At 39.8% G+C, this 16323-nt stretch overlaps 1 protein-coding gene across 5 annotated transcripts in view; it reads right to left on the bottom strand.

Moving 5' to 3' along the window:
• Window positions 1-16323, bottom strand: part of ARHGAP10 (Rho GTPase activating protein 10) — a 242171-nt gene that overhangs the window by 145562 nt on the left and 80286 nt on the right. For all 5 annotated transcript variants that reach the window (XM_081077090.1, XM_081077086.1, XM_081077089.1 and 2 more), the window contains exon 4: window positions 5197-5268. In XM_081077090.1, the coding sequence (XP_080933216.1) occupies window positions 5197-5268 (72 nt within the window). The remainder of the gene's footprint in view (window positions 1-5196; window positions 5269-16323) is intronic.

Raw genomic sequence — 16323 nt, 5'->3', positions numbered from 1 at the left:
TGTGTGTGTGTGTGTAAACACTGGGTTAAAAAAAATTATTTAACCAATGGTACTGGAATAATTGGTTAACTACTTGGAAATAGAAGGAAAACTACATCTTGTACCAAAATTAATTCCATATGGATTGAAAGAGTCACAAGAAGCCATACAAAAGAGAATATTTTCACAGATCTCAGAATAGAGAAGTACCTTCTGAGCAAAACGGAAACAAAAAGCCTTAAAAACGTCTAGGTATCAAAAAATAATAAGCTAAAAGGCAAACAACAAAGCAGGGAGAAGATGCAATTAATACGTAAGAAAAGTAAATATTCATAACACAAAAAAAGCTCATTAAGCAATGTTTTGCTAAAACCACATATTAAGACTTCCATGGGAAAACGGATAAAGAACATATAAAGAATTCACAAAAGTTTGAACACATTTCCACAAGGTATTAGAATTTGCGGAATTGTCTGCATTTCCACGAGGTATTAGAATTTCTTGTTTTGTTTCGGAAGAAGGGGAAGAATTATTTTTTCAAGTTCCGAGATGACTTTTTTAAAAACATTTTCTGCATATTACAAATTCTCTAGGAGAAGGAAATAAAAAGGCTTATTTTAAACATTAAATAATAAGGCATGACGAGTTTAGAGAAGAACTTAAACATTTCCTTAGAGCTTCCAGTTCTTCTCCCTTTTTATTTAATAAAGAGGCAGGGTGATACCACATATAAGAAACAAGATTCCTATTTATATGTAATATACCTAGCAGGAGGAACTTTTTAAAACAAAATCCTGTATAGCCAAGCCAGCCAGTTTCTCCTAGTACAGCAACAACCTACAGCCCAGGTGAAATGCCACCTCGCCTGTGAACATAGGAAACACATGTGTGGGCTATATTATTACACTCCCTTAACTCCTCCACCTAATGTCACCTTTCCTACTTGACACTTCATTTGTCTTATCCAACCTCATTCTCCCTCTTTTCTTTAAGTTTTTTCAGCCTCTCCAGAGAGATAAAAATTCAGCTTTTATCCCCACAGAACTGAGCACCTGACTTCACATTCACTAGGTGCTCGAGGACATCTGTGAGAGGACGAGTGGAGGAGGACTATGGCTGCAGTGGCACCGACAAGGGCAAAGAGTCACCAGGGCTTCTTGTGCAGTTGCTCCAGGCGCCTATCCATCCCCTTAGCATCATCTGGCCAGAAGGGTCAAAAGCCGCAGCGCTCTGGCATGTCACCTCTGAGCCCAGCACGCAGAGAATGGACAAAACCTGAGCAGTTCTTGTTGGGTAAGCTGATACAGAGCAAGCTGTAAATGGGATAAAGTAATTGCAGCTATGCAATTACTACAGACCCTACATTAGACACGGGAAATGCATCATCAAATGCATTTAATCCTCAAAATAACTTGAGACAGGTGTCATTGATCTCATTTTAAAGATTGGGAAACTGAGGTTTAGAGGCCTCGAGTAACTTGCCCCAAATCACATAGCTACGTAGTGAAGGGGCAGACACAGCACTCAAGCTAGGAAGAATCGGGTCTTCCTGACAGATTTTCCTGGCGCTCCAAAGCAGACTTCACAGGGTATGTTCCAGAGCACCTCTGGCTATTACTGCGTATTTCACAGTGTTTTTTACTGCTTTTTTTTATTTGACAAATTCTCCCAAAGAGTTGCCAATTTCTTAAAGGCCAGCCAATGCATAAATTCATAATTGCATCTCAGGTCCTCTGCCACCACACCACATGACAGGCATTGATAAATGTTTGGTTACTAAAATAAAAGAAATGTAATTAAATTAAATTAAATCAAATCAACATTCTTTTCCATTCTACCAAACTTAATTTTAAAAAATTATTCAGGTAGATTTGCTTTTTTGCCCATACATAATGTAAACAGTTACAGAATCTCAGACAATCAACTTTTATTAAACATTTAACCATGAGACATAGTCTTGCTAAGAAATATAAAAGAAATTTTGGGTGAGGGTCTGGTAATAGCTGAGGCAGTAAATTATATAAAATGAACACCTTTTTCATCGCTTCTGGTTAAACGCTTTATTCTAATTGAATTAAAATAGTAATTGGCTCTTTGCAAAATAGCATTTGAATAAGCTCTATTATCAATATAATTTAGTGTGTCCTGTGATCTCTGCAAGCTGCTTGCTTGAAGCCACATTTTCATTACTCAAATGTCTGAAAGAGGAATTCTAAATTCTCCCACCATAACTCATGAAATTCTGGTATTTCTCGGAGTTTTTATGCGATCTCCTGGACTCCTATGTTGTTTGGTACCTGTATCCATTTCCTGTGACTAAGTCGACTTTAATGAGCAATGGCTACCAACACAGTGGGGTGTGGACACAGGGGAATAAGTGAGAAGCGCCTGGGGAAGGTAAAATACCTTCATAGGAGGTAAGAGCTGAGCTAGGCCTCCAGGAGAAAACCCTGACCAGCGACCTGATATGACACAGCATAGACCCACCTGTGTCCTGTGATGGGCAGTGGGGCTTTGTAAACAGAGATGAGAACCTGGCAAGCATGTCAGAAAATGCAGCAGAACCTACAGAACAGAGGGATAAGCCCAAACCAAACAGACATGACTGAAGGAAAACATATCCGTGTAGAAGCCAACAGTAGAAAAAAATACCTCGCGGCTTTTAAAAAATCCAATGTATAAAACCACCTAACAGTTTAGATGACGCTAAAACCACAGATTAAATGTGTATTTGGGATTCTGGAAACTGGAGGAAAAAGTAAACAGAACTGAAAGAGCTTCTGTATAAAGGCAAAGGGTAGGGCAATACCAGATGGGAAAAACGAGAAGAGAAAAGAGAAGATAAACATTTTGACATTGATATCCAAAAAATTCTGCTGTGGTCAACTTTCATAGACTTTTTTTTACTTTTAATCCCCACAGGAAAACTGTTCTATGCTGTTTCAAAAACGATCTTTGACCTAGGAGAATCAAGTTATTTTTAAGTATCCCATATAAGTAGATAAACCAGTGGAGTAAGAACATGTGCTTGTCAAAATATGATTGAATGTTCAGGAAGCACAGATGTAGAAAATAATCAAATACCCAAATTGTAAACCCTTTCCCTGTTCTTCTGGGATTATCAGTAGAATAGGTTATTTATTAGACACCTTATATAGTAAGACAGAGAGGAGGCTGGTAGAAAATAAAGAAATAAAGCAGAGTCTTTTCTCTTTAAGATTTAACAACCTAATGAAAAAGACAGGTGTTTATATATTGCAAGAAAAACACCTGTCTCCACTGTTTGTAATTTACAAAACTGCCAGTAAAAAAAAAAAAAGGCATCTCCCCGTGACCCACAATGACTGGTCTCCTCGAACAGGTAACATCAACAGGCATGACAGCCAACACATGTGCTGAACATGAATGTAGGATGAGTCTTTCATGCACTTGAAGCCAGAAGAACAATTAAGAAATAAAATGGGGATTTCAGGATAGAAATTGGCCAGTCACGGGCTCAAGGGATCAACAAAAAACTATGAAAATAATTCTTCCTTTTAATATGACAATTTATTTTGCAAATTGCTTTATAGGATATACTCCGACGAAGCACCACATCAGAAGCGGGGAATGTTTGAGTGGGATAAGGAGTCACTATAAAATGCAAGGTCAGAAATTTAGAAAACCCAGTAGGGAGAATGGCACATAAAAAGAAAATACATGTGTTCATTAAGTCACACTCATCTTTCATTTCCAGAATATAAGCCTTGCCCACCACCACCATCACCCATTAAAATAAGAAAAATAAGTAATGGATATTGTTGACATTCAGCACCTACCAATGACACGTTAAAAGACAAAAGAACCAAAATGTTCAAGCTTTAACAAGCTGGAGGAGACAAGATGAAACACATCATAAAACTACAAAACAGAGCAGTCAGGTTTCCCAAGGCCTCTACAGATAAGAAACGGAAGCCCATTACTCGTCCAGGTCACAGATGTGAAACCAGACCACCAATGTCTTCCTACAGAGCCAGAGGACACAATCTTGCTTCGTGGAGCAGCTCAGCTAATAATCCCAGGAAGGGATGGGAGAGGGGAGGAGGGCAGAGGAGGACTCCCTGACCTCCCTTCAAAACACAGCCCTTCATTGAAAGCTAAAATACTATGTGAAAAAGAAGCGGCTAATTTTTAAACAAATCACTTAAAGGAAAACTGATTCCATAAATATTAATAGCAACTAAAAACATGGTACTCCATGGGCCTACCTGTGTAGCTACAGACACTGAGGCCACAACGTTCATTTATACAAAAGGATTTTAATAGTGTGTTGAGGAAGACAAAGAAAAAAATACATTAAAAACCTCACCCCCTGTCAAGCAATGAGGGGGGCGGGGGGGTATTGGGTAGGGGGTGGAATAAACAAATATAAAAACTATCTTCCCTATCTAAAATTGATGTTATTCTCTTCTCCTTGGGCCAAGCCAAAAATGGACAACAACACGCAAATGTTCCTTTTTCTCCCTCAAGTATATGCACAAAATTCAGGAAAGGCTGGTGGAATTTATTTCTCTGAGATAATTGCAAAGCTCAGTTCTAAAGAAAACTTTAGAAGTTGCTAAATATATCCCAGGCTCCCTGTGGCAACATCACTGCATTATCCCCAGAAATCCTGGCTCACTCCCTCATCCTCGAGGGCAGAGTGTGTGGTTCGCTCATCTTGGATTCCCCAGCACCTATAACAATATTGGCACATAACAGAAGCCCAATCAATTTTGGTTAATTTGAAGGAGATTACAGCCCCATAACCTAATATCCTCTTCCTACTCTCAATGGCTTCGTGGTGTAGCAGCATTTCTCATCTTCAACACGACTACAATGGTACACTCCTCCATAAAAGTGAGATATATGGCAATATAACTGCACACCCTACAGAGATAAGATGCTTCTCCTCAGAGTAAATGTGTTGTTTGGTTAAAGATACTTTTAAAGCTCTATATGGAAAGGTGAAGCCCAAGAAGATTACTAGAGGTTTTATTGTCCTGTCCAGGTGTTTTTGTTTCGTTTTCAATTTCATATCCTCGCCCCCAAGGGGGAAAAGCACATTTAACACATAAAACAACAGATGGTTTATTCCAATATCCCTTTCAAAGCTGCCAAATGTCAATAAAGGGTACACCGAAGCAGCAGAGGCATCTACGTTTTCTGTTTACAAGTATGCTCAAATTAGACACAAACCTTTACAGCTCCCAGTTGTTCTTTTCTGAATTTTTCCAAGGGTTTAATCAGGGTCTCAGTAACACTTAATGCCTAGAGAACAAGAGTGATAACAAAAGAACAGCATATTAGGTTTCCAAAAAGGAAAAATGTAGTATTTCATTTCCGTCTTCCACCCCACCCAGAAATAAAATCAACAACATATTTAAGGGCTTTATCTCACCCTGCCAATGCAACCATTAAATCACTTCTAAATTTATTCACACACAAGATCTCCATAAATATTTTCAGGGAAGAGGCGGTGAGGCAAAGTGCCAGTGAAATGTGCAACCCAGCCCAGCACAGCTCTTTCTAGGGGGAAATAGCTAGAGGGTTGTCTGTAAACAGTGAAGGGGTCTGTCAAATTCATGAACAGAACGCTTCTGTTGGAGGTTTTTATTTTTCCCCCTCCCCCGCCTCAGAAATTTAAAAGTGAATTACATTCCATTATTAGTTATCAGACTACATTATGTAAACAGCTAGGTTTGTGGCTACAAGTTTAGATACACTCAGTCTGCCTTTCATTACTGAAAATTCCTCATAAGAATGCAAGATCTATCAGCCAAGCAGAGTCACTGGAGCTCAGGAGTCCGCGTGTACCGGGCGTGCTGGCCAACAGTACAGCAGGGGGAGACTGGCATGACAGGAGTCACATACCGGCTGCAACCACAACCACACTCATTCTTACACGGACTTGTTTGGGGGTTTTCATTTTCAGGCAGAATCTACAAAAAACACTACTGCAAATAAAAGGAACTGTTTACCTAAGGAGAATGCATTTAACATCAATAGACTGGTGAGGAGCAGTTTTCTTATGCTCTCTTTCCAGGACACCAGAAACATCCAGAAGAGAAAAGGAAACCTCAAAAGACTGTACCACAATGTGCCATCATTTTATTTACAAAAAAAAAAAGGCCCGCACAAATCCAAGCTAAAAATTATAGGAAAAATATAAGTGACTTAGAATAGGAAAGGATATGTGATTTCACCACAGGCTCCTTTGCCGTGTTTCATGATTTAAGGGTATCTCCCAAAGAGACCATTCACACTGTGAGACGGGCAATCCTCAAAAAACTGGTAATGCCCAGAGTCAGAACTCTCTTTCCCAGGCCAGCAACTGGGTTCCACTCACTCCCATCCTGACAATTTGTTACTTAGGTGTCAAAAAGCTGAGGCAATGGAGATCTAAAAGAAAGAATTAAGAACAAGAACTAGGCAAGGAAAAGGGATCTGTTAGTTTTATTCTCTTTACACTGTACACAGTGTGACCTACAACGACAAGCCAGAGTCCTCTGTACTCAAGAACAGAGCAGGGACCATGACACAACACTGGAATCCTGACGACCCAAAACAGTAGGGAATGCCCCACATTCTATTCTGGAAAGGAGATATGAGAGGTGCTGCCATACATTTTCAAAGGGATCCAGCTGACATACATCTCATATCACTCTAAGGCACATCTGTGGTAGCACCAGTGTCCTTCCCTAAGCTTCCACATATGGAGCTAGCCGTCTGTTCCTGAATAAACCTCCATATCACACGTCTTCTGTGGAGGCTGGCCCGCTCAAGAAAGAAGTCAGCGCGGCATTTCGTGCTGGGTTCACAGGGGCTAATCACTGCTCAAGTTCACAGAGAATTGGAACAGGGATTCAAAATCATGTCAGTGTGAGCCCAAGCCTAACCACCACACAACACTGCAAAAGAAGTATCAAACCATACTTCCCCATTCCAAGTAGCCACCTGGAAAATACAGTTTTCCATGAAACAAATATATGCTGAGCATGCAGTTCCAACTACGAACAGAACAAGTACAGCCCCTGCCCTCGTGGAACTGACCGTCTAGTGGCGAGACATAAAATGGGTACATGAACACACAAGTAGATGTATAGTTGCAAATTCCAGTAATTCCTTAGAATGGAGAAGAGTAGGGCTATGGTAAGAAATTTATTAGAGGAGATATAAGGAAAAATGGGCTTACGGAGAGCTTCCTCAAAGAAATGACATTTAAGCTAAGATGTGAAAGACGAGAAGGAATTTGTGGGGCAACGAACAAGTGACATCGTTTCCAGCCTGAAACCAGCAGAGGCAAAGGATTAAGGTGAGAAACTAAGAGTATTATAGGGAAGAGCAAATGGCCAGTATGGCTAGGGCATAAAGAACAAGGCAGCAACTGGAAAGAGATGAATGAAGGCAGGGAAACAGAACACACAGAGCCCTATGGGCCCAGGGAAAGGGATTCTATTTTGGGTATGCTAGAAAGCCACTAACGGGTTTTGAGCGGGGAATTAACACAACAATATTTAAATATTTTAAAGATTACTCTCTGGCTTCTCTGAGTAAAAGAGATTAGGGGCGAGGAAAAGTGAAAGGAGAAAGACATGTTAGGAGGTTTCTAGAACAATACAAACAAGAGATGATCATGGCTTGGAGTAAGGTAGTGACAACATAAATAGAAGCAGACAAATTTGAGATATATTCGCAGGTAGAATCAAAGTAACTAATAATGGACTGAGTGTGGAAAAGGTGGGTGGTTCTAGGATCGCTCCCAGATTTCTGGCATCAGCAGATGAAGGACAAAGATTACTACTTATTGAAATTGGAAATTTTTGAGGAAAAGCAGCTGGCAGCAAGCACTAAGTAAGGGATTATTTTAAATTTAAGATGCTTGGAGATTCCCAAATTATTAGTAAAACAAGTTGACAGAGACACAAGTCCACAGCCTAGAAAACAAGTCGAGATCAGAGATATAAAGTTGGTAGTCATCTGCAGGTGAATGGTGTTTACTTGAAGTCTTGAAGTACATAGGTAGAACATGTTAGAGGACAGAACGACAAGGTCCTAGCCCTTAGATCAGGACAAGGAAGATTAGGAGAGGACAGGAGTACAGCCTTGGGAAGAAGCTACGCAGGGGGTTGGATGAAAGGAGAAAAGGGTTTAATTGTGTGAGCTGAGGAGAAATTAAAAAAGGAATGAGCAACATCTATGAAAAGGTGGGAGGAAGAGTCAAAATGGAGTTGGTTAACGATTGAAAGTGAGACATTTGTGGGAACAACCCTTCTTCAGAAGGATGGCCATGAAGGACAGAACAAAGCGATAGCTGCTAAAAGGGAACACAAGGTAAAGTGAAGGCATGTTTCTTTGTTTGTTTGTTTTAATATGGAAGATCAGTATTTAAGGCACACTAGCACATCTAAATGGCCAAGTGAAGAATCCAGAAAAAATGGTTCAAAGTCTGTAGCGTGGCAGGAGATGGGAGGCTGACCATGCATGGGTGTAGGCCTGTCACAGAAGTAGACATCCTTCCCTCTCTATAGCAGGAAGTAAGGAGTGAACCCGTGCCAGTATAAATGGGTTTGCAGATTTCATGCAGAAATGCTGAGAGGGTTGCTACCAGATTATTATTTTGTCCAAGAAGTACAAGGTAAGATCACTTACAGAGAGTTTGGGCATGGAAAAAAGTCTGAAAAGAGAGGAGAATGGAGGAATCGTTACAAACAGTGGGCAGACCACCTCCTATAGAAACACAAACATTCCTGGGCAGGGCTGCTGGCCCATGGACACAGGTGAGTGGAAATGTATGAAGATATTCATCTCCCTTGTTGGGAGAATTTTCTTTAGCAACGCAGGGAGAAAATGGGTGGTCGGGTTCATCCTGGGTGAGAGTATTTCCAGGAGATGTACACACATCAGTGTAATACGATGTGATTTGCACAGGACTGGAGAGTCACACAGAGGAGGAAGTTGCCTGGCTGAGAGACAAGGTAGAGCTGAGCCTGAAACAGGGCCAAGGAGTTTTCCAGGCAAAGGGTAAGAGCAAAAGAAGAAGAGGGGGAAAACAGCAATTTCAGGGCAGGGAATTAACTACAAGCAAGTCAGTGTCACTAACGTAGCTGAAGAAGTCAGAATCAGGAGAGGAGGCTGAAGAGGCCAGATGAGTGCCATCAGTCATCAGAATGGCACCTAGGAAATGCTCAGTAAATGCCAGATGTAGGCATCCATAACATGAAAATATGAAGGGCTTTTTAAAATGTAAACCCTAAAACTCCACACTCTGACCTTCACAAAAGGACCAGGCCTCAAAGACTACAGAAGAGCAATTTTCAGGTCTTTATACTGGAGAATGAATTTGATGTAATGTCTGACTTCCAAGGGCTAACACTTCCAAGTGCAGGAAAAGACTATGAGGGGTTTCCGTTTTACTGTTTGCAGATCAATAAGCAAACTTCCAAAACAAGAAGTAGTTGTTGATACCACTATATCCCATTCTTTAACAACAACAAAAATTTAATGAACAATTTTTAAACTTAGAATTCATTATCATTTTTCTTTAAGAAAGTCTGATTATGTAACTTCTGAACTGAACCTTAAGCATTCTATTCAACGAGCTAATGAAGTAGTTACTAAATGCTTTGGTAAGGCAATGTCAGTGGAGCAACAAGGATTGTTTTCTTCTTTTTCTCAAAATAGAGCGAAGACTCCATGGAATCTCTCACTTCCTTTTATAATCTCACAGAACTATTATATAATATTTGTTAGTAGTAAGTGTTACTGAAGTTTTCTAATGCCAAGACATGATTCTTCTTCCCCAGACTACCCTAAAACTCTAAAGGCAATTTATGGTGATGACAGTTTCCCAATTTGAAAGAGACAACTGAATCATTGAGAAAAGCTTTCAAAATTTACACATTAGAAAGCAATCAGATAATTTAGAGAGACAGAGCAAATAGAGGATGTCATTTTTATAAATACTCATGTAAGAGTACATAACCATATTTTTTTTCTCATAAAATACTTAAGCCACCCACAGAAAAGAAACCATGAAAGGCCTTTGCTAATGAGCCATGGAGAGGGTATTGGACAGTCTTGCTTAGAAACAGACTGCATCTACATGAACATAAAGCATGTTAATTAATCAGTTGCTCTAACCTTAGAGTAAGGGTCAGCCCACTTTTTCTATATATAAAAAGGCCAGCTGGTAACTAATTTAGGCTTTGTCACCATATGGCCTCAGCTGTAACTACTCCACTCTGCCTCTGTAGCACAAAAGCAGTCATACACAGTAGATAAATGAATGAGTGTAGCTGTGTTCCAACAAAATGTCATTTATAAAAACGGGAGGGGGAATGTGTTTGGTCCATGGGCCACAGTTGACGGAACCCTACCTGGGAGAATCATCTTGAGTATCATGGCATAAGATGGTCTAGTCACTCTTATTCGATTGTATATTTTTCAGTATACATTTACCATATTTGCAGGGAGGAAAGTTTGGGAGGAAAAGTTGAAATATTGGATGAGAGAATCACAGTTCAATTAGCCCTCAAGCTTCAATGAGGGATTCAAAAGTGGTGCCATAGAATTTGCCTGGGACAAGTAATCTACTGAGTTTCAGTGCTGAAAGGCTCCAGTGTAAAAGTAATCTTAACAACAGTTTATGTGAACTTAATAGTGGGCCTTAATAGAACTTAATAGTGGGCCTTAATAGAGGCTTTAGCCCCTAAAATTTTGAGGTAACTGGAACCTCAGCATGTGCCAATGCAGCTGTAAACTGCCCAAGAGGAGAATGAACACATATATGCATAGGTATATTCAAATCCAAACAAGGTCAACATTCAATTTTGTCCCGTCAGATCAGAGCCTATCTCAATAGTACAGTAACTACATTTTAAGAGCGACAGTTTCTAACTGGAGCCTAGCAGGAATGTGATCAGGATGCAGAAAAGATGTAGGAAACATAGGTAAGAAAATCAGTGGTATTTAATGGGATTGGGGAGAAAGAGAACATTGGGAGGGAATCTGAATGCCGCCTTTAAATATTTAAATGGGTACTGTACAAGAGAAGAAAAAAACCACTTTGATTTGTTTAAAGAGGACTAGATTTAATGGAGAGAAGCTACCGACCAGGTTTGCATTTGCTGTCAAGAGGAACTCAGTTAAGAACCATAATGGACCAGGCAAAGTAGTCAAAGTAGCTCATTCCACATAAACAAGTAGAAGCTCGCTGACTCAAGTGCAGGGACACTCTGTCACAGGTGGCTGCACTGAGAGTAAGTTCGCCCTCGAGACCTCTGAGGTCCTATCCATCTCCACGATTCCAGGATTCTACAAGGGTTGGGAGAAGCAGACGCACAAACTACATTTCAGCGCTTCCTTGTATAGTATGATGACAAACCACAGAGTCCATTAAAACTTCACAGCTCAGAGGCAAAGAACAAGATTATTATATAACATTTTGGGGGATTAAAATTTTTCCCACTCTGAAATCCCTTTTCGTTAGACATGTGGATGTAAGAACTTAAATGTCTAAAAAGGAAAGGAAAGGTAGGGTGGTATCTTTACCTACCTCTACAGTTCAAGCTGCAGTTGAGAAATCTATTGACAGTATAGCTCATCAGCAGAGAATCAGACTCCACTATGCGGAAGAAACACTGTCACTACTTTAAATTCTCTCCACAACTGAGATGGAAGGTTAAGTTCTGATGTAAATTGTAAAGAGAATGGGGCTTAAGGCTAGAAACCCATATTCAGTAAAAAGGCAACAAAGACAAAACTACATCCTACAATAGCTTTAATAACAATGTTTTAAAGTCTCAGTGTAGGTAAAACTATGAATAAGTCGGTTATTCATACCTTTCTAATCACTCCGTACAACAAGGTCTTTCTAATCACTCAGTACTAGCAAGGTCTGAGACTAATAAAACAGAAGAAATTATGTCTGTTCCCCATGGCCCTCATTATTTTAAGCCTGGATTCCAAGTCTCCATGACACCAGAGGGATGCATTATTTGAGAGCAAAGGAGAGTTTCCACTATTTTCCCCTATAACCTTCCAAATACTTCCCATTTCATTTGACTAAAGGGAAAACTACTTTCCAATCCCAAGATCAAGAATAGCAGCGAAGAAACCATTCAGCAAAGACATATTATATTCTTTACTTTCCTTGAAATAGAACCTTGAAAAAGAGTACCAAGGAAAAATCATCACAACACATCTCCAAACGTAAGAAATATCTTCCCCAAAATTGTCCCTCAGAATAAAAGGGACTTGCCCTACATAAAAATTCTTACAGAGTTTCCTTAAGGAGTGTATTTTCCATTATTTGATCAATAAAGAACTGTTTGAATCTTAGCCTAAAACGGCCCCAATCACATCTAGTTTCAGATTCTCAGAGATCACAAATAGGTCTGGGTTAGAAAAACAAGGGAAATTTAAGAAACGCAAGAGATTTAGTTGAGATTTAGTTGTCTTTTAATTTGGAGATGACATCAAAATTATTGATGTGCAGTGTTTTCATAAAGTTCACTTTGAAAGGAACAAGGTAAATGGTTACATTAAGAAAATCATGAAAATATATCTCAGGAACAGTTTTAAAAGAGACTGTCTAAATGAACTAGCTGCAAATGGGTATTTGTGGCTTGAGATAAAATTTCCAATGAAAGTATCAGAAAGAGGTTTTAGAAAGTGCGGCTGTATCTCAAAGAACTCAAGCAGATGTGGCCAGGAGGTAATGGGCAAAGCTGTGCTGAAAAATTCAGAATGTGTCTGTGATACACATACTAATTAAAGTCTAAAGTATCCAGAGTTGGAATAACTTTGATGAAATAAGTGGGCAAAATAGTCCTAAATTACATGCTAGTGATTTAAATTTAAAATACGGACACACATTTAATCAAAGTAATGAAAGTAGACATGTGATTATCTAACAGACATACGTAGATACATATAATACGTAGAGACACCTAAAAGTATGTACATTGAAGCCACCCACAAATTTTGTGTAATCTCAGGGGGAAATGGTATTGCTTTATAATCAGGCATCAACATTACAAGTAGTGGTTATCTTTCCTTCTGGGCTACCCAGCACTTGAAACCCCTTCCTATGTTTGAGGAATTCTCCTACCTCATGAGGCACAACACACCTTCCACTACAAAAGCTGAAAATGACAAGACACTTGCTTTCCCAGACATCTTGCAGTAAGATACTGGCACCTGGCCAGAGTTCCATTAATCGGATGGTCCCACCCAAGACTTTGATTTGGAAGCTGGCACATCAAAAAACCAGGAACCAGAGATTCTAGTGGCTGGTAGCCACTACTCTAGGTTCCAGAGGCAGCAGTTGTACCAACAGCCACGAGGGACTCTGGTATTGCAGGTACAGGCTGTGTTGTTTATACCGGTAACAAAATGGTGATTGTCTTCTCTTTGCCCAGCTCTGTGGCATGACCCTGGGCATCATTCTTGGTTCCCAAAACTTTATAAAGATACTGCAATTGACCCAATCTTCAATAAATTCTCTTTCTGTTCAGAACAGCTAGACCTTGCAACTGAGAAAGCAGACTAATTTATAGGCTAATATTGTAACATCTTCAGAATCTTAAACAATCTTGTCAAAATGCTTTCAGTACTCTCCTTCTCAATATTCCTATGCAAGATTTTTCTCCTGACTAAACCAACTCATTTTTAATTAAATTACTCTCCATCCACATTCATCTTTTGCTACCCTTTTTCTCCATCCAGAAAGTCTTTCCCTGTGCTGTGCCTTCCCCTGTCAATCAGGGCTCAGATTTTAATAAGAAAATTAAAACGGGTAACAAAGTTCTCCCACTTTATTTTAGTGACTGAAAGAACAGAAAGTCAAAGACTCTGATATTGACAAAAAATGAAAAGGTTTCACAATTGGTTCTGCTAAGAATCCCCTGCCTCAGTGACAAATAGGAGGCCAACATTTTCTCATTTGGGCTCAGTCCTAACTAGTTTTGTTCTTAGACCATAGAAAAAACAATTCTCTCTTGTTACCTGAATATTCTCAATGGTAAAGATGGAAAAATACTTGCTTTTTACCTACAGGTAAAACGAGGAAGGGGATATCGCAGTAAAAGCAATTTTAATTTCCAAACAAATCTAATTATCCAGGTGGAAAAAATAATGTAAAAATGAAATTAAATTTTATAGTGGTATTAACTCAAACACACTAGCTAAGAACTAGGAGGAACCCATACACAAAATGATAACTGGACAGAGGTGCAGAGGTGCTGCAAATTAATTCTATAGTTTAAAGCTGAAAATCAGGAGCCAAGGAATAGGAAATGGCTCCTTGAATGTCTGATTTCAATTTCATGGCAGTCTCGTGTAAGAGCCTAATTTGTAAAATACACATGCCAAACTCACTAGCTCAGTTACCACACTTCTGCTTTCATTCAGACAGTCCAAGAATAAAAAGTCCCCAATAAGAGTTTTTATCAACTTTCAATCCTAAACTCTAAAGAGCTTAAAACCTAAGAAAACAAGAAGATCTGAGCTGCAGTTCTGACAACTTCTGCACTCTGACTTAATTTGCTGAATAATTGGCTATGATTGGGCTCTCAAAAAACAAATAAATAAAGTTAGGTCATGTATCACAAAAATTCGAGATTCCCTTCATGTCTATCTCCTCTGAAAAAATATCTTAGTGTTTGTCTGAAGGAAAAAGAAAAAAAATCTTGCATCAATTTTAAAGAACGCTAATTGAAAAAAGTAGAAATTATACTCAGATTATTTACACCCAATAGATTTCACAAATATAGATTATTTTTTATTATGCTTAGGAAAAATGGAAAATCTTCACACAAAAGCTATTGGACATACTAGGAACGAGTTAAGGATGTGCAGAGATTCAACCTTGATTTTCTTTCCATCTGTGCATGAGAGATGATAAGGAACTAGCTTCTATTTTTAAAACAAAATAAATACTTGGGCAGAACATTATGAGAAGGAATAAAACCCCATAGGAGTGAAAGATACGCCTGTCAGAAAAGCTGTGCAAGTATCATGAGAGAATCTGTAATTTTGTTTTTCAGCTTTAAATAACAGTTTAATTTCTGAAGTGAATGGTATAATTCAATGGCATAGCCAGAAACAGAACCTCATGAATAATAAATAAAACTGTGGAATCAAGAAAAATTGGGGGGGGGGTGGCCAGATGGCTCAGTTGGTTAAAGCACTAACTCTTAACAACAAGGTTGTGGGTTCAATTCCCACATGGGATGGTGGGCTGCGCCCCCTGCAACTAGACTGAAAATGGCAACCGGACTTGAAGCTGAGCTGCACCCTCCACAACTGGATTGAAGGACAATGACTTGGAGCTGATAGGCCCAGGAGAAACACACTGTTCCCCAATATTCCCCAATAAAAAAATTTTAAAAACAGAAGAAGAAAATAGGGGAGAGGGAGGGGGAGAGGAAGAGAGAAGATGAGAGAGAGAGAGAGAGAGAGAGAGAGGAGAGAGAGAAAGAACTGTTCAGAAAAGAGCATTTACACTTTGACCACTAAGATGAAATCACCAGGCCTTCTGTGGTGCCAGGGCTATCTGAGCGGAAAGGGAAGGGCATGGGGTGACACAGCTCTTGCTAATTCATTCTCCACTACTTAGCCAGCAGCTGAGCATCTCATCCTGGACAAGGGCCTATTATCCTCAGGTGCTAGAACAACACCTGGCTTCTGACAAGCATTCAAAAATATTTGCTTTATGACTGGAAAAGGATTCTCTTATAAATCTAGATATTATACAGAGTTTCTCAGAAATGCAACATTTCGTGATAATAGTAACCATAAATACCTATGTTCAGTCTCCTGTAACTATTATCTCTGTCTGACTCAAACAGCCTGTTTTTGTGTTAGTCCAGGTCCTCTAAGAAGCAGACACCAAGACGGGATTAGAAATACCACAAAAGTATTAGGGGAAACGTCTGTGAGAGAAAATGTGGAGGGAGCCGGAGGAGCCTGGCAGAGCTGTCTGACAGTGATGCAGGTCTGAGCCCAGGGGAAGGAGACACAGAAGGAAGGTTGGGGGGACCCGTGTCAGACTGAAGTGCAGGTCTAGGGGAAGTGTGGCAGGGCTTCAGGGACTCCTGGCACAGGCAGCCTGTCCGGAGACTCCAGAGTGCCGAGGAGTTAGCCTGTGGTTAGTACCCCTGCTGTGTTCATTCACTGGCAGGGACTGACATGGGAAGAGGGGCCTTCACACTAACGCAGTGATAGAACCATAGAGCAGCTGGGCCTGAGGGGCAACTACACTCCCTGCAGTTGGAGGGAGTGAATGCTGCTACACTCCCTGCAGTTGGAGATCTGAATGCT

Source organism: Rhinolophus hipposideros (genome assembly GCF_964194185.1).
Source record: "Rhinolophus hipposideros genome assembly, chromosome: 16".
Classification (NCBI taxonomy): Eukaryota; Metazoa; Chordata; class Mammalia; order Chiroptera; family Rhinolophidae; genus Rhinolophus; species Rhinolophus hipposideros.
The sequence above is the reverse complement of the archived record's forward strand: the minus strand, read 5'-3'. Positions and strand labels throughout refer to the sequence as shown.